The 23,317-nt window shown below is 40.6% G+C and overlaps 1 protein-coding gene across 6 annotated transcripts in view; it reads right to left on the bottom strand.

Annotated features, from left to right (window-relative positions):
- The window catches only part of acss2l (acyl-CoA synthetase short chain family member 2 like), a 153,248-nt gene that overhangs the window by 31,857 nt on the left and 98,074 nt on the right, over nt 1-23,317 (bottom strand). For 2 of the 6 annotated variants that reach the window (XR_012099101.1, XM_073047380.1), the window contains exons 2-6: nt 18,310-18,505; nt 13,827-13,918; nt 7,825-7,928; nt 4,821-4,893; nt 4,589-4,664 (exon numbers count right to left, since the gene is read on the bottom strand). Coding sequence is in view for 5 of the 6 variants with exons in the window: in XM_073047380.1 (XP_072903481.1) it covers nt 4,589-4,664; nt 4,821-4,893; nt 7,825-7,928; nt 13,827-13,918; nt 18,310-18,505 (541 nt within the window). In the remaining variant the exon portion in view is untranslated. Of the gene's footprint in view, nt 1-4,588; nt 4,665-4,820; nt 4,894-7,824; nt 7,929-13,775; nt 13,919-18,309; nt 18,506-23,317 lie in introns of all 6 variants that reach the window. The other 4 variants (XM_073047416.1, XM_073047407.1, XM_073047396.1 and 1 more) reach the window with 4 other exon arrangements.

The raw sequence follows: 23,317 nt of genomic DNA, 5'->3' as shown, positions 1-23,317 counted from the left end.
ATCTTAAAGAGCTGCCACATTATTATCACAATGATTGTAGGAAGTGGGATTAAGCTTTAAAGTTCACACTGCAAGAAATAAACTATGGAGGAAATTAGACAGTCAAAATTTGACCTGTACTGAAAGGGAGAGGGGAGATAGCCCATATAAAGAGGGCTATACTGGTTATAACTCACACACTGGTCACCTCCCCTCTATCTTTCAGTCTGGATGAACGGTCTGTCCCCAACGTTGACTGTCCATTTCCCTCCACGGATGTTGTCTGACTTGCTGAGTGCTTTCAGCAGGGCTCTTTGCTCCAGATTCCAACATCTGCAGTTTCTTGTGTCTCCGTCTCTCTTACAATTCACACTGTTCAGTTGCCTTTGTAGCAGGGCAAAGCACCGCCAAGGAAAGAAGGGACAACACTGGGCTGGGGGGGGGGGGGGCAGGGGGAGTCAGCACATGGTGTCAGGCAACAGAGCCCTCCAAAACATTTGCATTCACGTGCTTAAGTAGCTCCATGGCACTTCCTGTCAGAATTCATACTGCGGGAAGAATTCAGGCAGTGATCATGTAGTGAAAAGCTGCTAGAGGCAGTCGAACTCACAAAACTAACTTGCCGCTGATCAGTCAGACAAGCACGATGAGAAGGAAATAAAAATTAATGTCCACATGGGACATTTATTTCACATGTGGTTGGCAATTCAGTGCTTACTGTGAGTGAATAAAACAACACAGGTCAAAGGTTGCACATTTTTCAATTATTAATGAAGAAATGCGCACTATGTACATCAATGAACTGCATATATGACACCAAGGAAATGGCACCCATGTTTAAGCATCTTGTACCCAATCCAATTGCCCACTGGCCTCAAATTCAAAAATTACCTTTATACTCACTTGACATACTTTGGTACTCTTATACAGTACTACTGGGAAGGCCACACTTGGAACACAGTGTTCAGTTTTGGTCACCCTGCTATAGGGAAGATGTTATTAAAATGGGAAGAGTGGAGAAAAGATTTACAAGGGTGTTACCAGGCCTTCAGGAACTGAGTTATAGGGAGAGATTGGACCAAGCTAGTACTTCATTCCTTGGAGCGTAGGAGATTGAGGGAGGGCCAGATTAACCTAGTAGCAAAAGTAGCATATGCTATGGGCCCCGCATTTTCGAGGGCCCCGTACTAAATGCTTGCAAGCTGCTGTCTGGTGAAATCAATATCTCTCACCGTATTCTCACTGCGACCCAGCAATGCTGTTGTTTTCATGTCGGGGGAGCTGCATGCTGCATGGTATGTGTGTGCAGGCGTGTGTTGGCTCCTAGCTGTGTCATGGTGACCTTTGTGCTATCTCCCATGCTCCCAAGCCGCTGCAGTGTGCGCTGTTACGCTGCTGGAGGGTGAGCTGCCATGGTGAGCCTGCGAAAAGGAATGTGCGACTCAACAGTTTTATGTGACCCAGTTCATGATTCCTCATTTTTTCCTGATTTTAGGTAGTCCAAACCAGCTCAGAAACATACAAGATTGGATTAGACTGTGAGTTCCGTGTCGCTAAACGTGCCGGTTCCCACCTTGTGAAAGAAATGGAGACTGAACAAAAGCATTGGCGCACACTTCTAGAGCAAATAATTGAAGTTGTAAAGTTTTTAACAGAATGCAGTCTTTCATTTTGTGGTAGTGATGAAACTGTTGGCTCTCCGCATAATGGAAATTACTTGGGGTGGTTAGAATTACTGGCCAAGTTTGACCCTTTTCTGGCAGAGCATATAAATGCTTATGCAAACAAAGGGACATAAATCATACCTCTCTAAAACAGCATGTGAGGAATTCATCAATCTGATTGGATCCAGCATACTGGATCACATTATCGGTGAAGTGAAGAAATACAAGTATTATCCTGTTTCATTGGATTCTACTCCAGATATATCTAATGTGGACCAGCTGACTTTGACTGTGCGCTATGTTTTGCCGTCTGGACCAGTTGAAAGATTTGTGAAGTTTTTGGATATGGAAGGTCATAGTGCTAAACAGCTCACTCAAAGTTTACTTGACCTTTTAAAGGTAAATGACATTGATATAAAAGACTGCCATGGTCAAAGTTATGACAATGCCAGCAACATGAGTGGCAAGTATAGTGGCTTACAAGCACGAATTAAAGAGCTGAATGAGTTTGTGGATTACATTCCATGTTTTGCACATTCACTAAATTTGGTTGGAAGAGGTGCTGCTGAATGTTGTCAAGTAGCATTAATTTTCTTTCAGTTTGTAGAAAGCCTGTACACATTTTGTTCTGCGTCTACTTATCGGTGGGATCTCCTTTCTGCTGCATTATCTGATGGTGGTGCTCATTTGCCCATTGTGAAAAAAATGTCAGATACCAGGTGGTCAACTCATGCAGATGCAACAAAAACACTTTTACACAGCTCTTCTGCAATAAAACAAGTCTTGGATGACATTTCAAATAACAATGATCAGAAGGCAGACTGTCAACAGCAGGCTCGCGGACTACTTTCAACCATGACGAAGTTGGAAACAGGAATAATGGTCATATTGTGGGATCAGGTATTACAGCATTTTCAAATGAAGCTTCTCTGCAATCTTCTGGCCAAGACTCTATGAATCCTTGCATGGATATATTCAAGCCATGCGGTCTGCTTTTTCAGACATTGAGCAAAAAGCCAAGGATCTGACTAAGTGTGAAGATTATCAACAGCAAACTTGAAAAAAACACAAGCAAAATCATGCAAATGAAGATTTCAGTGGTTCCAGCACTCTTGATCCACTTGTTGAATCTCAAACGCCTTCTCAGAAGTTTAAAAGCCAAACATTTCTTGCCATTATTGACAGCTTGCTTTCTGCCCTGTCAAAAAGGCAAAAAGCTTATCTGAAGGTGAATGGTGTTTTTGGATTCCTTCATTAGTTACAGTCATTTACACCTGAAGAGATCATAAAGAGGTCATCAAATCTTATCAACGCATATCTGGAAGATCTGGAAGAAAGTCTTGATGAAGAATTTGTGCAGTTTACTGAAATGTTGAAAACTGATCTTGCTTCTCATATTGGCGCCAAACAAAACCTTGTAGAGTTACAGTTGTACCATTTGATAACTGACAATTCTTTGGAGTCATGTTTTCCAAATGTAGAAATCTAGATGCCTTGCGCATCTATTTGTCACTCATGGTTACCAACTGCAGTGGAGAACGCTCATTTTCAAAACTGAAAAGGATTAAAAATGAACTAAGGAGCACCATGGGTCAAAACAAATTGAACGATCTCACTCTAATGAGCATTGAACATGAACTTCTGCGTGAAATAGACATTTCCAGTGTCATCAACAAATTTGGTCATGCTAAATCTAGAAAATGCAACTTTTAAATTGTAGTTCTGTTATTTTTGACATTTGAAATTGATATCTACATGTAAGTAATACTATTACTGAAGTGTCAGACATTTGTCATATTATCTGGCTGAATAGCAAATGAAAAAATTGAATTACTTTACTATGCAAGTTAATAATTTATGTTTTAATACTTATGTGCATTTTTTAAATTTAGGGCCCCTTTATAACATATGCTACCGGCCCCGCACTAGCTTAATCCGGCGCTGGATTGAGGTGATCTCATAAAGGTGAATTAAATCATGAGGGGAAAGATTTAATAGGAATTTGAAGGACACCATTTCTACACAATGGGTGCTGTCTATGTGGAATCTGCTGTCAGAGGAAATGGTTGAGGCAGATACAATGACATCTTTTAAATGATAGTTCTACAGGTACATGATTGAAAAGGTTTAGAAATTATGAACCAAGTGCTGGCAAATGAAACAAACTTGTATGGGGCATCTTGGTCAGCAAAGACCAATTAGGTCGAAGGTCTTGTTTCCTTCCTGTGTAACTCTCTGACATTACACAAACACACACACATTTTGGTCTAAGAGTGGTGAATAGTTACAATGTGGATAGATGCCAAAATACATTCACAAGAATGTAACATGTAAAAATGCTGGGTGATAACAAGAATCAGACAATAGTGGACGAAATGACCAACAGGACACAAAGTAACACACATCATAAAACTGCAGGCGTGCTGTACCAGAAATAAACTCTTTTCGGGCTTAGTGCCACACAGAAAAATGTGGAACATTTGGAACGACACAGCCATAATTCCCATCATAAAAGCAGTTGATGAAATCTATGTGTTCTGTTAGTTAGTAGGCATCTTCCTCTACTGCAGAGTATGCATTGTAAAGTTTACCCAACAACACAGAACGAAGTATATGTTTGTTTTATTTTAAATAAAGTGGAAAGGTTTTTTTCAGGAGAAGATCTAGGTCCAAAATAACTCTGAAATTTATCAAATAAAGTATCAAGGTTTTAAGTTGAATTTGGGTGACAATGTTTAAAATATTTAAAAGCAGAATTGCTGACTTCTGCATTTAATTTATTCGGTTATAGCTCCATCATATTTCTTGTATTTGGACTTCCCCTATGCATAAAATGGTTTTCATTGAAAACTAATCATTGTGGACAGAGCACTGGGTTTACAGAACCATCAATAGGTAACTTTAAAAACGTAGGATCAATAGTGCACTAATAACGAAAACCTCACTTGCATTTACACTTCTCCAACGCATCATCTGCGATCTGCTTCAGGTTGATCAGCTTCTCTCCTCTGTAAAAACCATCTAAATGACAGGGAAAAATGTGAATGTTCTGACTTTTCCAGCAAATATTCAAAGTGATTTTGAGTATTAAAGTGGCATAAACTAGGATAAGAGGCAGATTACAGAGAGTGAAGGCATTCACATGGGAATTATTATTAGGAGAACAATAGTCTTTACCTGCAGTAACCAGTAATATGCATTGGGAATCTAATATTCTGTCACACAGAGATTCCGCTGAGAAACCTGCAAACTGAATAATAAACACGTGAAACAGCCATAATCCCTTCTGTTCTTTAATCAACACAGTGGACTAAATATTCTGCTGATGGTGGTGTCAAGCTCAGGAAAAGATTAGAGCTCAAGCTGAAAATCAATCTAAGAGAATACATTATGTCAAGATCAGGTTATCTGACTTTTCCACGAAATTCCCACAAAATAAGCTGCATTCTATCAAATGTAAATTCAAGAGCTGGTCGGCCCAGCCCAGCATTGTCATAGGGTCATGGAGTTTTACAACATGGAAGCTGGCCCTTCGGCCCATCTCATCCATGCAGACTCTGTTGCCCAATGAGCTAGTCCCACCAACTTTCATTTGGCCCATATGTTACATAACACTCCCCGGGGCCCTACCACTTACTGTATGTCCTATTCTGGTTTGATCTCTCAAAATTCAATACCTCCCATTTTTCTGGACTGGAAGTCACACGTCAATCCTCAGACCACATACTTAGCTGATCCCACTATAAGTTTCCATAAACTTCTACAGTGCCTACAACACCAGATCATCATCTGTAAACTTACTAACTATGCCTTGTATATTGACATAAAGATAATTTACATAAATTACAAACAAAGCTATCCAATGTACCATGATGAAAAGGCATCTTTGCAATTTATAATATAAAACTGCTTGGCAAAATGATCAGTGACTGTCTCAGAACAACTCAGATTTATTTTGACTCCTTTTGACTGACCAAGTCAGCAATAAAAGTCACACTACAAAAATAGTTTGATTAGCTAACTTTATTTAACTCAACTAAAAGAAGAAAGAAATGAGTATCTCATGTAATTTTATTTAACTCTGCACTACAAATTTAACTCTCAACTAGAAAACAAAGCTCAAGTAGCTTCGTTTAGTACCTTTACTTAAATCTTAACTAAAAGAACAAAACTCTTTATTTGACTCTCCACTCATGAATCAAGCCCAAGCCGGTGCAATTCACAGTAACACTTATTAGCAATCAGCAGTTAAACAATGCTGCTTGTGTGCTTGTAACCACTCAGTCTCTCGGTGCTGGGGAACACCAACACTCAACAAGAGATGAAGGACTATCAAGGTTGCCAGGTACTGATCATAATCCAGTCCATAGCAAATCTCCAAAAATCCATTGATTATACAGTTCAGGATCTCCCTTATCTGCCCTGCAAGCAAATAACAACTCCACATAAGATGAGGCGACTGATTTTCCATTTCCTGGAAACCACCAAATAAATTCCAGTAGATCCTCTGAGACAGGCCTACCTGTGTAACCAGAGTCCAAATACAAAACTTAAAGTTGGCCATCCTGTTACATATTCAGCCATTTTGTTAACCTTTTCAGCCATTTTATAGCTTTTGCAATTTGGAAATCACTAATGCTGCTTCACCTTACTGCAGTGGCCATCCGTACTCACCTTTATTGCATCTTACTGACTGCCTGCACTACACTTTCCGTCATTCTGACCTACCTTACTGTTGAACATCCATCCTACATTGTGAAACCCGAAGGAACTGATTGTTGTACTACACCATGGCAGGACCAGAGCTGTGTCAGAAAGTAGTTATCCACACAAATAGTGATTAATGAGGATTTTCAGGGTGACGTTCAAGAACCAATGATGTCATGAACGGGACAGATGTGTGCATGGAATGATCCCCATGCAGAATTTTAGTTCATGATTCACCACACAAGGATACTATGAATTGCCTCCTTCATTTGGTGTCCAATCCATGGAGGTAAATTGATGGAAAAGCACCTTCACAATTGGTGTTTTAAAAAAATGCCTGGTAAAGTGATCAGTGACCATGAGAACTCAGTGTGTGGGTGACCATGTATTAGGTCTGCCTGTGACTTGTGACTAACCCATTACTCTTCAACTAACTCATGATTGCTGCTCATATTGAACCTGGGCCCCTGAATGGCTCAAATCCCAGGGTGACTCATGAATCCTAACCAGCTTGTAATCACTGATTGGTCTGCAGATTTCTTCAGAACTCCTGATTGGATCATACCCCCAGTTGCTTTAGTATCTCTATAGCTCATGACTTATTACATAGTTTGTGAGCTTCTTTCTAGCTCAGGTTATAAGTGATTTCTAACCCTGTAAAACTGCTCTGGTTTCATGTTCTAACACCACACATAAAGCTTTGCATTCGGTAAAACATAGCAAGTTCCACAAAGCAAAGGCCCCATGAAATAAACCATCCTCACCTATCCAGACAGAGATACAAGAGACTGCAGATGCTGGAACCTGCAGCAACAAACAATATGCTGAAGTGCGTCAAACATCATCTCTGGGATGAAATGAATTGTCAGTGTTTCAGGTCTGGGTTTTGAAACAAAATAAACAAACCTGCAGGATTTTAACCCAAAACACTGACAACTCCTCACCACCACCTCCACTCCCTGCTGAATTCCTCCAACAAAAACAAGAGAAAATCTGCAGATGCTGGAAATCAAAGTAACACACACAAAATGCTGGGGGAGCTCAGCAGGCCAGGCAGCATCTATGGAAAAGAGTACAGTTGACATTTCGGGCCAAGACCCTTTGGCAGGAATTCCTCCAACAGACTGTTTGTTGCTTACCTATTGAAATAACCTGACTTCTATGTCCAGGATACCAAGAGACTTCCATAGTTCTTTTTCATATTGTCTCATGAGCTCTCTTTACATTCAATTATATTTACATTCAAATATAGATCAAATGAAGCCTTATTTCATGCCTCCCCATTATGGGATATTGCCTCACAAATGACACAATATACCTTTATCTGTTCCAGATTTCACACTCCCCTTGTCTTCTGTTCCACAATTTTAACCTTAGTGTTATGTTTTACAGTGGTCCTGAGACACCTCACCTGGAATTATCAGTTTTATTATTGTGTTCACTGGGTAAGTCAGATATCCCAGTGTATACATACCACGATAGAGTGGACAACTCCTATCCTTGCACAGGCCAGCATTGCGTATATCAGTTCTGGGATCACTGGTAAATATATGGCAACTCTGTCTCCTTTCTGCACACCTGCATATAGAATGAAATATTTGGCAGTTTATTTATGATCAGTTTGTTGTATTTCTGATGACAAGCATTTGAACTTAAATTGATAGACCTAAGAAACGTAGGTCAATTCAATCAGCCTCCTGAATTGTTGGCTTCTTTCCAACAGTATCACTTACAGTAGGTGTCCCATGCGAACATATACAAATCAAGAAAGTACAATCTTTCCTGCTCATAATCCTACATACTTTGATCAGTCACTTCTCAGTCCCTTATGCTCCAACCAAAAAAACAAAAGGATTTTATTAAGAGCAAGAGGATTGCAAGGGACAAAATTAGTCCTCTGGAAGACCAGAATGATAATCCATGTGTGGAGCCAAAACAGATGGGAGAGATCTTAAATTAATTCTTTGCATCTGTATTTACTCAAGAGATGGACACAGAGTCTATAGAAGTGAGCAAAGCTTCCTGGACCCTGTACAGATTACGGAGGAGGAGGAAGTGTTTGCTACCCTGAGGCAAATCAGGGTGGATAAATCCCCAGGGTCCAAGAGGTTCCCTCAGACTCTATGGGAGGCAAGTGTTGGTGCCCCAGCAGAGATATTTAAAATATCCTTTGCAACAGGAGAGGTACCAGAGCATTAGAGGATAACAGTGAACAGTAGGGCACTGAGGAGTGTGGTAGAACAAAGGGATCTGGGAATACACCTCCATAATTCATTGCAAGTAGTATCACAGGTAGATTGGGTCATAAAGAAAGCTTTTGGCACATTGGCCTTCATAAATCAATGTATTGAGTACAGAAGATGGGATGCAATGCTGAAGTTGTATAAGATGTTAGCAAGGCCTAATTTGGAGTATTGTTAGCAGTTTTGGTCACCTACCTACAGGAAAGATGTAAATAAGATTGAAAAAGTACCAAGAAAATTCACAAGGATGTTGCTGGGTCTGGAGGACCTAACTTATAAGGAAAGATTGAATAAGTTAGGATGGTATTCTTTAGAACATAGAAGATTGAGAGGACATTTGATAGAGGTATACAAAATTACGATGGGTATAGATAGAGTAAATGCAAGCGGGCTTTTTCCACTGAGGTTGGGTGGGACAACACCAGAGGTCATGGGTTAAGGGTGAAAAGTGAGAAATTTAAGGGAAACATGAGGGGAAACTTCTTCACTCAGAGGGTCATGAGAGTGTGGAATAAGCTGCCAGCACAAATGCTGCATACAAGCTCCATTTCAATGTTTAAGAGAAGCTGGAATGGGTACATGGATGGGTGGGATATGGAGGAGTATGGTCCCAGTGCAGGTCAATGGAAGAAGGCAGTTTAAATAGTTCCAGCATGGACTAGTTTGGCCGAAGGGCCATTCCTGTGATGTACTTTTCTATGAATCTATGACTCTAACCCATCCAGCTTCTCCCCATAAAGAGAGTACTCCAATCCTGGCAACATCCTAGTGAATAACCTCTGCATTCTGTCCAGCTCAATCCCATTCTTTTTACAGTGTGGAGACCAGAACACAGGACACCTTTCCTTCTCCTTCATATTTGGAGAACTGCGCGCTGTGCTCCAATGTGACGTAACTAGTGTTCTGTAAGGATGCAACATAATGGGCTTGATATCCTGACTTATGAAAGCAAATGTGCCATATGCCTCCTTCACCACTCTATTAACCTGTGTTACCACTTTCAGGGAACTCAGACCCATAGGTCTCCCTGTTCATCAACATTCCATAGTGTTCTACCATTTTCTGCACGCACCCGGCCCTTATTTGATTCCCAAAATGTATTAGTCAAAATCAGCTTTATTATCACTGACTTATACACTCAGTGGGCACTTTATTAGGTATCTCCTGTACCTAATAAGGTGGTCATTGAGTGTATATTCATGGTCTTCTGCTGCTGTAGCCCATCCACGTCAAGGTTTGATGTGTTGTGCAATCAGAGATGCTTTTCTGCACACCAGTGTTGTCACACGTGGTTATTTAAGTTACCGCCACCTTCCTGTCAGCTTGAACCAGTCTGGCCATTCTCCTCAGAGCTCTCTCATTACCAACAGAAATAAATGCAAGTCACTGAATTGTGTTTGTTTTTGTTTTTTGTAAGCTCTAGAGGGTGTTGTGCATAAAAATGAATGGATGGGTGGGGCCTTTGATTCTGCTGGCTGCTTTTGTTCACAATTCTCTGAGTTTCTTGTAGTCTCATACAGAGCAGTTGCCATATGAAAGCATTATACGTACATACAGAATGCTTTCTATGGGGCATTGGTAAAATTTGGTAAGAGTTGATGGGAAAATTCCAAATCTTTTTAGCATCCTAAGGAAGTAGAGGCATTGATGAACTTCCTTACCACAATTTTCAACATGGTTGGACCAGGGCAAGAGTTCAAGGTGACCTTGTCCGACCCTATTCTTGCATCAAACCAAGACCCCAAGGCACAGGTGTAGGACTCAACCCTGATAGGATTTTCCTGTCCGTGGTCACAGTGGGAGTGATAAGCTGTAAGAGACCAGCAGCCTCCAGAAATGTGGTGAGGAGTGGGAGGCAGACAGGGAAATAAGTTGTGTGGGTGAGGTACAAATAATGCCTGAAAACTCTAAGCAAATATAAGCATTTTTTAAATATATGGCATTATAACCTTCTTGTGAGGGACTTCCAACAGTGCGAACAGGCATTCATTCACTCAGAAATGCAATGTAAATGAAATAGACTTCTACTAGTCCTAATTACTCTGGAAACTACACTGCGGGGTTCCAGCCAACACGGTCACAAAACAACAGCTGTCATTAAGTTCATTCTGTAATAATAGCTAATTGCTAAAATATAGTTTGTATTCTTTGAAAAAAAATGTCTGAAGCATAAAATGCCTTTACTTTATGTTATATAATATTTGCAACAGCTGCTTCATTGGACATTTAATACAAGTTTAATTTGGTAACTCCAGCCACTACATTTAAATAAAGTAAAATTAATTATGAGTGGGTTGAAGTGATAATCACTTTACTTCATTAAATAGTGCGACGTTCAGAATTATGTAACAGCATGAAAGGTAGTAGGAGTAGTATGTTTCTTCTCCAGCTTGTTCTGCTATAAAATAAAATCATATCTGATCGTTAGATGCATTTTCCTGTCCCATTGCAAATTATCTTGATTCTCCTCATATCGAAAACAAAATCTATCTTTATTCTGAATATATCTCAACATTTGCAGGCCTTTGTGATAGAGGAAACCAAAGATTCATTAACACCTGAGTGAAGAAATCTCTTCTTATGTCCATTCTAAATGCCTGACTCCATGTCTGTGACCCATATTTCTCGTCTTTCTCATCCATGGAACCACGCCTCACCAGGATGAAAGCAACCTCAGTGTCTTACCAACTTTTTACGGAAGGTTCTAATCACATTCTTACCAACATGCTGTATCTAATAGTGTACAATCATATCTGCATCCCATCATCCATCAAGCCTCCAAAGAACTTTTTCACTAGATCACCTTTTATTCATCTAAACTCAAAGCAACACAGTCCTGATGGAATCTCTCCTAAGAGGATAGATTCATTTTTCAGGAGTCTGTCTAATTTGTTGCACTCAGCTAATTCAAGTATATCTTTCCTTAAGTTAAGAGACTAAAACTGTACTAAGTTCCCCATGTGTGGTCACATTAAAGCCTTGTATAACTGCAGAAGGACTTCTTTAAACATATATTACAATCCATTCATAATGAAAGCCAATATACCATTCGTGTTCCTCTTGGTTCCAATAGATAGATAGATAGATAGATAGATAGATAGATAGATACTTTATTCATCCCCATGGGGAAATTCAACTTTTTTTCCAATGTCCCATACACTTGTTGTAGCAAAACTAATTACATACAATACTTAACTCAGTAAAAAATATGATATGCATCTAAATCACTATCTCAAAAAGCATTAATAATAGCTTTTAAAAAGTTCTTAAGTCCTGGCGGTAGAATTGTAAAGCCTAATGGCATTGGGGAGTATTGACCTCTTCATCCTGTCTGAGGAGCATTGCATCGATAGTAACCTGTCGCTGAAACTGCTTCTCTGTCTCTGGATGGTGCTATGTAGAGGATGTTCAGAGTTATCCATAATTGACCGTAGCCTACTCAGCGCCCTTCGCTCAGCTACCAATGTTAAACTCTCCAGTACTTTGCCCACGACAGAGCCCGCCTTCCTTACCAGCTTATTAAGACGTGAGGCGTCCCTCTTCTTAATGCTTCCTCCCCAACACGCCACCACAAAGAAGAGGGCGCTCTCCACAACTGACCTATAGAACATCTTCAGCATCTCACTACAGACATTGAATGACGCCAACCTTCTTAGGAAGTACAGTCGACTCTGTGCCTTCCTGCACAAGGCATCTGTGTTGGCAGTCCAGTCTAGCTTCTCGTCTAACTGTACTCCCAGATACTTGTAGGTCTTAACCTGCTCCACACATTCTCCATTAATGATCACTGGCTCCATATGAGGCCTAGATCTCCTAAAGTCCACCACCATCTCCTTGGTCTTGGTGATATTGAGACGCAGGTAGTTTGAGTTGCACCATATCACAAGGTCCTGTATCAGTTTCCTATACTCCTCCTCCTGTCCATTCCTGACACACCCCACTATGGCCGTGTCATCAGCGAACTTCTGCACATGGCAGGACTCCGAGTATTGTCTTACTTTTCTGTAATTCATGAATAATGTCTCTCAAGTTCTAACAGTATTTTCTGATCTCTGTCCTTTAAAAAATATTAACTTTTTTTCCCTTTTCAACCGCATATGATAACCAAATTATATTTCATCCTCATATTCTTGTCCATTCACTGGATCCAAGTGGTCCATTTGCAGCACTTTTAAACACTCGGTAGTGTTTTGTCATATTGGGGCCCCACCTTTACAAGATTAATACACTGATTTTCTCTGCAGGTCTTTCCTCCCCTCCATCTTTAGCAAGTCTTTTACTATCATGGTCAAATGGCTTCCTATTCATCCCTCATCTTTCTTTTCATATGTTATGTCCACTGCAGTTTCTCATTTCCAACTCTGGTCACCCTTCAACCATCACATAAAATCTACATGTCTTCATCCCTGACAATAATTCATCCAGGGTTTTGATACTCAGATGGAACACATTTAATCTGATCCTCTTGGTACTATCCCTCATAATGCCACATCTGCTCCCTGCTGAAGTAAATACTTGATGTTCTCCAAATTGTGAAACTGCTTGGCAAACTTTATTTTTAATCTAATATGAAACATCCCTCTATCTCATTCATTTGAAGTTGCACATACAGTACTTCATCACAACAGAGTTTGTCATAACTTGCTTTAATATAGTACTCCAAACAGTGGATTAACACCCTACATATTGGAATAGTATTACAAACACAAGAGATGCTGTAAATCTAGAGCAACACACACAAAATGCTGGAGGAAATCAGCAGGTCAGGCAGCATCTATGGAAATGAATGAACAGTCGATGTTTCAGGTGGAGACCCTTCAGCAGGACTGGAAAGGAAAAGGGAAGAAGCCAGAGATGCTGTCTGACCCGTTGAGTTCCTCCAGCATTTTGTGAACATTATGTCTGTGCTGCTGCTGCTCCAAAAAGCTGATTTGAATGGCATTTATTCCCTTGGTATGTCTGCATATGATAACGAACTTGAATTTGGATTAACAGAGCTCTTCACAAAGGAGCAGCCAGAGCTCACGGAACGTAGGACTAACAGAGTTTACAACACACTGGAGTGGCAGAGCTCACCGTATACTGGGATAACAATACTGCCCAAACACTGGATGTGCAGGTTCTCTGCACACTAGGATAGTTGAGTTCCCTAAACGTTAGAATAATAGCACTCTCTACTTACATGAATAAATTGTGTACTCTCTACAGCTGTCTCGATAAAAGAGTTATTCACCTAAACTCCGCAGGACATTGGCAAACTTGCAGACTTCTGTTAAGAGCTGGGAGTAGGTGATGGTGGAGCAGTCATGAGGTTCATTCCCTTCCCTGAAATAATCAGTTAAAATCATTGGATTAGGGATAAAGTTCCATCATTAACATGATCAATCAATAAAACTCAACATTCTATTGCACACTGACTTCTCTTCTCCTTCTATCCCACCACCTTCTCTCCTTCCCCACCAACCCATCTCTTTATCTAAACTGGTGGTTTTATGTTTAGAGACACAAGCCACTGCAAACGCTGGAATCTGGAGCGATGTGCAAACTGTGAGAGGAACTCATCAGGTCAGGCAGCATCTGTGGAGGGAAATGGACAATAAACATTTTAGGTCAAGACCCTCCATCTAATCTGAAAGAGAGAGGGGAGTTAACTGGTATAAAGAGGTGAGGGCAAGGAGTGGGACAAGAGCTGGCAAGTGATAGGTGGATCCAGGCGAGGAAGCATGACAGACAGATGTAGAAGGGAAGTAACAACAGGCTGAAAGATGTTAGGTGGAGGCAACAAAGGGCTGCAAGTTCAAAGTTCAAAGTAAATTTATTATCAAAGTATAAATATGCTACCATATACTATCCAGAGATTCATTTTCTTGCAGGCATTTACAGGAAAAATAAAGAAATACAATATAATATTTGAAGCAACACATGCATGAACAAAGACTGACAAATAACCAATGTGCAATGTGAAGTTCAGATAGAAATCTAATAGGAAAGGAAAGTGGAACTCGGTTTGAGGTTTAGATCTGCAGGGAGTGAGCTCTCCTGAACTTCATCCTAATGGCCAATATTCCTGTGTATGCTTAAGACAACTTACAGTATGTTGCTAGAAAGTTCAACCTAGCGGGCATCTCTTTCCTTACTAAACTTTTCCTCAACAGAGACTGAATTTGCTGTGTTTTCAGAAAAAATCTATTGAAAAGTAGTCAGGAGCAGCATGAAAGGACCATTTTAATCTAGCAGGGTTGAATCTGGCCTCATACCTCTCTGCAAAGCATGGCCTGCCTGCTGAACATCTGGCCATTTTCTTCAAGATCGTAGCTGACTGGTGCTTGTGGTGATCTTCCCTATGTAACTTCCAACCTCAACCCCCAAAGCCTGCTGGAGTCTTCTCCCCAAGATCCACTGTCCTAACTTCAGCATGCTCCTGCCCCACAACACACCTTTCTTCCTGCCTTAATTCAATTCTTCTCATTCTTATTCCTCCCACTTACAACAGTGTCAATTGCATTTCCATACATCTATGTTAAGCTGGCTGGTGGTGTAATGGCATCTGCACTGGACTTCTGTGTGCATGGTCCTGGATTTGAATCCGACCAGCTCCTTGCACACTTTCCATTCGAGCTGGGCCTCGTAAAACAGACAAACACTAAAGAAACGGCAAGGTGCCATTCAATGCACCAGTGAGGTGCGGGAGGATGTTATTATTTATGTTTACCCTTTTCCTCCCACTCAGAGGAAGCAAAGTGTTCTCATTGTCTTCACCTTACCACCTCCACTTCCAGCAGCTTCTACCTGCTTAGTGGTAAATGCAGGTGGAATTTCTACCAGATTTGCTGTAATGTCAGAAACAGACACAACTTTTTCCTCTCTCAATTGTTATTATTCTGAAGGATTTTATTCTCTCTGTGACTTCCTGGGTCACTCTTCAATCTTCACCTGTACCTACTCCCATACTCAAGGCATTTTCCCATGCAACCACAAGTGATGCAAAACCTTCCCTTTTATTTCTTCCTTTCTCTCCATCCAACGGCACAAATATTCTTTCACAATGCACTCATTCTTCCAATCTAATATGCTCCTTTGTTCTCTCTCTTAATGCTAACTCATTTGTTTCAAGTAACATATTTCTGTTCCAAGTGGATTTAACAGATTATCTGCTTTGTTTCTAATTTACCATATCTATCTAAATTAGTGCCGTGACCTTCACAATCCACACAGCCATCCATTTGTAACTAGGATTGTTCTTTCTGACTTAACTATTCATTATGCTTCCTTATTAATACAGGGATAACAAGGCAGCTCAGACAATACATAAACAGAGATTAACAGAATAAACGTTCCAAATTCACCTAAGATTGTTACCTATTTATCTTTCCACAAATGCTGTTTGACTGCAGAGTATTTTCAGATTGTTCTATTTTCATTTCAGATTTCCAGCATCTGCAGTTATTTTTTCGAATTACATTATACTCAGATTTTCAAGCTATATCTTGTTAATACATGCATCTGCTTTAATAGTCTTTATAACATTGTTCCATTGCTGTGATGATATTGATATAGTAAGACATATCAGAAATGTTTTAACATAGGATCATTCTTTTTAAGTGTTTCACTACTTGTTCATGCTGTCTCTTGTAAAACCATGAATGGTTGCCTTTCATCGCTGTAACTTTGTTCTTAAAAGGCAATACAGCTCTTTGTTCTATTAAAGCAAATAAAGTTGTCTAGTGATCAGAAATATAACAACCAGATTTCAGTCAATTAGGAAACTGAACTGCTGCAATACCTACTCTGGCAGAAAGTATAATAGATCAACAACATAATATTACTAAGCTCCCAAGGTCAGGAAGAGTTCACCACTGGTTCCCAAGGGCTAAAAATTCAAATGCACTGTATAACTCTCCAATGATTTCAAATGCATTTATTGCATTATTCACATTATCCATTTCTAGAGATTTTTATGCAAACCCTTCTACTCAAATGGCACTTGGTCGATAAACCTCTATTTAATTTTCTGGATTTATTTTATTCTGTGATAGCAATGCCGACAATAATTTTCTTCCTTTGTAAAAATGACAGGAAATCAACTTAAAATGATTAATACCACTTATAATAGCAAAAGCTAAAGTGACCATATACCTTTCACTAAATATCCCCTTATGGACAGGTTGCATGATCTAATAGCCAAATTCAGCAAGAAGTAATGAAACTAAAAATCATTTCTGTGATAAGCCAAATATATGTAAGAAAAGCAAACTCTAAAGAAGTGTGTTTGATTTTTTTCCTTATTTGCATATGAGCAATTGTATAGATTTCAGATACACACAGCGGGATGAGTAAAACATTAGGCACATGCCAGCAATCAGAACTCATAAACTCTGGTTTCCTCCCACATCCCAAATATGGGTTCTTAAGTTAATTGGCATTGGAATTTATGGCTAATGGGAAAATACTCAGAGAAGTATTCCGAACATATAACAAACCAGGAGAAGGGGAATGTGACTGAAGAGATTGCTCAGAGCTAGCATGGACAAATAGGACCATTAGCTTCCTCCTATGTTGCAATAATTAACAGATATTCCTTGATCCAGTCGAAAGGGTCACAGTGAAGGACAGTGCAGGTCAAAGTTATGTCATAATGCGGCACTGCCGTCAACACAAAGAAGCAAGGCTGAAAGATGCAGCAAGCAATTGTACGGATTCTGCCTGGCTCACTGCACTTATTGGTATTGGTTTATTATTGTCACACGTAACAAGATACAGTGCAATCAGATTTCCAATGTATTTTACGTTCTCCTATAGAAAAGTCAAACCTCTTCATTGAATTGTTCTCAAACATGCATATTGTAGCAGCACATCCTCTTGATTTGACTTGCCTACAGCGGAATATAAAAATCCATCAGCAAATGGGTCTAAATACGGCTCTATCAGTCAGTGCCATGGCATTCTTCTGCCTTCTCCCATAACCTTTGTTGCCCTTACCAATCAAGAACCTGTCAACATCCACTTTAAATATATCCAATTACTTCCCTTCCAGAGCTGTCTGCAGCAATGAAACCCACAGATTCACCACCCTCTGCATTAATAAATTCTCCACATCTCTGTTCTACGGGTACATCCTTTAAAAGGTTGCATGAGGTTTAGAATATGGAATGAATTTCTACCCTTTGTTTTCCTTCCTGAACACGTCCAGCCCAAACTTGTATACACCATCCACAATTGCAATGCTATTTAAAAGACCAATTCCATTCTAATCACTGAGCCACATCCAATCAATCAAGGGTTAGGGTAACAAAATTTGAAACAAAATTCCCTGGCACAAAGAAATTTTGCACGTTACTGCATGTAGAACAAATTTAGCTTCATTAGAATTCACAACATTTTCCTTTATTTCTGCATCCCACACTGTTCTCTTTGATGAAGAAGAACTTCAATGAAGTGCCATAAGTGACTGGCTACTATTGAACCAAACTGCAATATTAATGTCATTAGAAGCCAATGATGGGAAAGAAGGATTCACTTTCTTAAATTATTTCCTGAAACAACAAAATTACTGGACACAGAATCACTTCTTACCTAATTAGTTTTAGTAGGATACAAATTAAATCCCTGTTTAAAACATCCACCATCTACTGCATACCGAGTCATGATTGATGGGCAATCAATTTTTAATAAAATAGGTGTGTGGAAGGAAGGATGAATGACAAATAATTGATTACCAGTAATAAGCTATTTTCTCTCCCTGATCAGTTTCTTGTGTTTTTCTATCCAGAAGATTGTAGCAGATGTTTGTGGTTGCTCCCTTCATGAAATTCACATACACGTTCCCCTTTGTCACATCAAAATTATAATCTAGGATTGCACCTGTGGGAGGGCTGTTCCAGTAAAACTCTTGCACAAGCTCACCCCAGAATTCTATCAGAAAAAAGAAATAAGAAAATCTATAAATATTAGATCATACTTTGTCAAAACAGAAGGTGCTAGCAGAAGTCAGCAGGTCAGGCAGCATCAGTGGAGGAAAAATGATTGATGCTTTAGGTTGTGACCCTTCATCAGAACTGGGAGAGAGAAAGATGTCTATAGGTTTTAAGTAGGAGGGAAGGTATGGGGAAGAGATGTGTAGAACCAAGGGGATGTCAGCGGTGGGGAAGAAATGGCCTAATGAGGCAGTTATTAGCAAATTAAGCTACTAGACCTGTGTAAAGAAGACAGAAGACAATGCAGATGCTGGAATCTAGAGCAACCATCTGCTGGAGGAACTTAGTGAGCCAAGTAGCGCCTGTTTGGGGTGGTGGAGAGAGAAATTGTCAATGTTTCAGGCTGAAACCCTGCAAATTATGTGTAATGAATTGTTAATGGCAAGATGGTGGGGCATCGTCCCACTGGCTAGACAAATGTGTGTAGTAAATATAAAAACTGAAAATAGAAAATGGTGGAAATCTAGTCAGGTCAGGCAACATCTGTAGAAAGAAAAACAGTTAATGTTTCAGATGAGACTGCTTTCATCAGCACTTGTTTACAGCATCAGGGTTTTTAATTGGTTTTCATATTTATTTCAGAAGGTAAAATAACCACTAATAAATCTACAATTTAAAATTTCTTCCTTTATTTTAAAACAAGAATGTGGAGTAGAAGTTATTTGCCTGTTCTGCGGGTCATGGCAAAGCCAACTCTGTACAACCATCTTTGTCTTATTTTTCAATACCTGTGGCAGACAAATAGCTATCAATCTAAAATTTCAATTAAACAATTAATCCAGCAAAGAATTCCCTAACATCTTGCAACAATTCTATATAGAGGTGCTTTTTAATTTAAATCCTGAAACACAATGAATACATGGAATGGACTGGTCTTCCTATGAGGAAAGGTTGGACAGGCAAGGCTTGAATAGTTTAGAAGACTGAAGAGTATTGTAAATTGATGTACAAGATCCTGAAGGGTCTTAATATGGTGGGTGTATAAATCTGTCTGGTTCCTAAGGTTGCCATAGCCAGGGTGGTAGTCGGGATAAGCTTCCACTACCTATAAAGTGCTCCAAATGGCGTGTGACTCTAACGGCCTCGGACAACCAAGTCAAACTCTTGGCCTTCACGTGTGGCTTAGCTAATAGGCGTGTGGAATTGTTTTTACTGACAAGGGGCAAAGGTAGACCACTGGTGCCTCAAAACCAGTTGCTTCGGGCAGGTGGGGCTCATCAGCCTTGGACAGCAGCCCACCTAGGAAAAGGAAAACTCTGATTTTAAACCTCCGCTGCCTTGCAGCCATACCCACCCATGGGAAAGGCTTCAGGAGTAAACCCCGAAGAAGAAATCCGGAGCTGGGGTCCCTAAGGCAGTTTGATGTTGTTTACGACTTCACTCTGTGATGACACTCGAGCCAAGCTGTATCAGCGCTTGCCTTTCCCTTGGACTACATCAGTGACGTGGAGAGGGGGAACCCGCTGCATGGGCAACAACCGGTTCTTCAAATCTTCCCGCCCAGGCTTGTACCCTGGAGAGAACACAGTCCATCAGAAGTGCAAACCCATGATCCCCTGGGATCGACGGCTGCCTACTATAACTCTGTCTTCTCCTGTGAAAGAATCTAGAAGTGAGGGGTCATTGCTTTAAATAAGGTGTTCCCTAAGAATGAGTGTGGGAACTGGAGCCAGGTTCATGGCCAGGATTGGGAGCAGCAAGGATCTGAAGGAGCCTCAGCCCTTGAACTTGCCCAACAGGTCTGAGATAGTTGCTCCATGTGAGGATGTAGGAAGAATGAGCAACTGAACCATGCCACCATGGTTCAGAGGGCCATTCAAGAGGGGGAGAGAAGAGAAATGTTGCTGTAATTGGGGGTAATATGGTCAGGGGAATGGACACAATTCTCTGTTGCAAGGATCCAGGGTCCCAAAGGGTGTGTTGTCTGCCTGGTGTCTGGGCTCTGGACATCTCATCTAACCTGCAGAGGAAATTGGAGTGGGAGGGGAAAGGTCCAGTTGTCATGGTACATGTGGGTACCAACCATGTAGGAAGGAAAGAGGTTCTACTGAGGGAATTTGAGCAGCTAGTGACTAAATTAAAACACAGACCCATAAAGATAATAATCTCTAAATTGTTACATAAGCCATGTGTGTAAATTGGCACACGGTTAATAAGATCAGAGAGCAAAAGCATGGCTCAAAGATTGGTGAGGGAGTAATGGGTTTGAATTTGTGGGACTTTGGGGCCAGTACTGATGAAGGAGGGAGCTGTTCTGATGGGTTGGGTTCCACCTGAACTATGCTGGGACCACGGTCCTGGCGAATCGCATAACTAGGGCTGTGGATAGGGCTTTAATCAAAAAATGTGGGGTTGTTGGGGAGGAAGGTGTTCAACAGCCTGGAAAAGTATGGAGAAGATAAAAGGGAAGGAGAGTACAAAAGAAGTTATGGAAGTCTCCAAAATAAAGAATAAGACAAAAATTTAGTAAGGGTTAAGAACTTAACTTCAGGCAACACAAAGAAAAAATTGAAAAGGGTGATGAATGCAGTAGTGAAGCTGTTCCATTTGAATGCACACAGTATATGTAATAAGGTACTTCATCTTGTAGCACAGTTAGAAATTGGCAGGTGTGATGTTATGGGCATTACTGAGTCATGCCTGATAGATGATTATGGTTGGGAGCTTAACATCGAAGGATACGGATTGTATCGAAAGGACAAGCAAGTATGCTGGGGAGGAGGGTGCTAATAGGAGGGCTTTATTGGTCAAAAATTAAATCAAATCCTTAGAAAGAAGTGACATAGGATAAGAAGTTTTAGAAACTACAAGGATAAAATGACCCTGATGGGAGTTAATATACAGGACTCTCTAAAGTAGGTAGGATGGGGGGTACAAATTAGAAAGGGAGACAGAAAATGCATCAGGAAAGGACTATGTTATGATGGTAATAGGGGATTTCAATACGCAGGTAGACTGGGAAAATCAGATTGGTGCAGAATCTCAAGGGAAGAAATTTGTAGACTGCCTATGAGCAGGCTCTATGGAGCACTTTATGGTTGAACCCAAAAGGGAAAGGGCAATTCTGGATTGGGTGTTGTGTAATGAAGTAGATTTGATTAGGGAACTTAAAACGTAAGGAACTCTTAGGAGGCAGTGATCATAATATAATAGAATTCACCCTGCAGTTTGATACGCTATTACAGTTTGGGGCATTCCAGAGTTTGGAGTTCGATTCCATTGTCCTCTGTAAGAAGTTTGTACAACGTTCCATAGGCATGTCGGTTTCCTCTGGGTGCTCATATTTCCTCACACAATCAAAAGACATACCAGTTAGTCGGTTAATTTGTCATTGTAAATTGCCCAGTGATTAGGGGAAGGGACTGTACCTCGTATCTCTGGATAAATAAATAAAAATTGGATGTACTGATATTGCAGTAGAGAAAAGGGAACTACAGAGGATTGAGAGAGGACCGAACCAAGGTTGAGTGGAAGGGACACTAGTAGGGATGACAATAGAACAGCAATGGCTGGAGCTACTTAGAGCAGTCTGGAAGACGCATTATTGGTTCATCCCAAAGAAGCATTGTAAATGTAGAGTGAGGTTAACTGTGACTGACAAGTAGTGGGAGTTGAGGACCAGAGGTCACAGCCTTAGAATAGAAGGATGTTCCTGTAGAGCAGAGATGAGGAGGAATTTCTTTAGCAGGAGAGTGGTGAATCTTTGGAATTAATTTCCACATATAGCTGTAGGGTCCAAATCATGGGATATATTTAAAGTGGAGGTTGATATGTTCTTGATTAGTAAGGGCATTGGTTCCTTAAGGCTGTCAAAGTCGGGGGAGGTAGTGGGGATAAGCTTCCATTAGCTATTAAATGCTCCCAATGGCATGCATCTGAAGTAGCCTGTGAATCTTTAAGATGATCCTGGCATCTTAAACAGCCAAGTCCAGCTCCTGGCCTTCATGTGTGGCTTAGTTACAAAGGCCAGTGAAACCATTTCTACTGACAGGAGAAAGGGAAAAAGCGGGTTACTGGTGCCTTAAATCCAGTTGCTTCAGGCTGATGGGGCTCATCATCTGTAGTTGGCAGTTCACCTAGCAGAAGAAGAACTCTGATCTCAAACCTCCACTGCCTTGCACTACAGTATACTGACTCATGGCCAAAGCTTTGGGAGAAAATCCCGAGATAAAGTACAGAGCGAGTCCCCAAGGCAGTCCAACATCGAGTGACTGGCAACTCCTACAATTCCGCTGGTGCCAAACCGTATCGGTCTCTGCCATCCCTTTGGAATCATCAGCTGCATGGAGAGGGTGTGCCTGCTGCATGGGCAGCAGCTTGCTCTCCATATTGTACTGTCCTGGCTCGCATGTATCAGGTAGAGAGCTAGGATGCAATATCCATGGTCAACCCCAACCAACGGTGGGCCATACATAGAAATGGCATCAAAGGTTACAATGAAAAGGCAGGAGAATCGGGTTGAGAAAGTTAATAAATCAGCCATGATGGTATGGCAGAGTAGACTTGATGGACCGAATGGCCTAATTTCACCCATGTTTTATGGTCTTTTCTGTTAGAAATATGGGCAGGTTTTCATACAAACTGAAGCTGGACCTGACACCGAAGTCCTTGTGCCCATTGCTGTACCTTATTGCAGCTTTAGTATCATTGCCAGTGAAGGGAACACCACAAAAACGTAGCGGCTAGCACAACACCTTGACATCTCAGGGCATTCCCGAGTTCCAAGTTCAATTCCGGCACCATCTATAAG

This window comes from Hemitrygon akajei, chromosome 1 (assembly GCF_048418815.1).
Source record: "Hemitrygon akajei chromosome 1, sHemAka1.3, whole genome shotgun sequence".
Taxonomy (NCBI): Eukaryota; Metazoa; Chordata; class Chondrichthyes; order Myliobatiformes; family Dasyatidae; genus Hemitrygon; species Hemitrygon akajei.
Note: the sequence above shows the minus strand (reverse complement) of the source record. Positions and strands in the feature narration are given on the sequence as shown.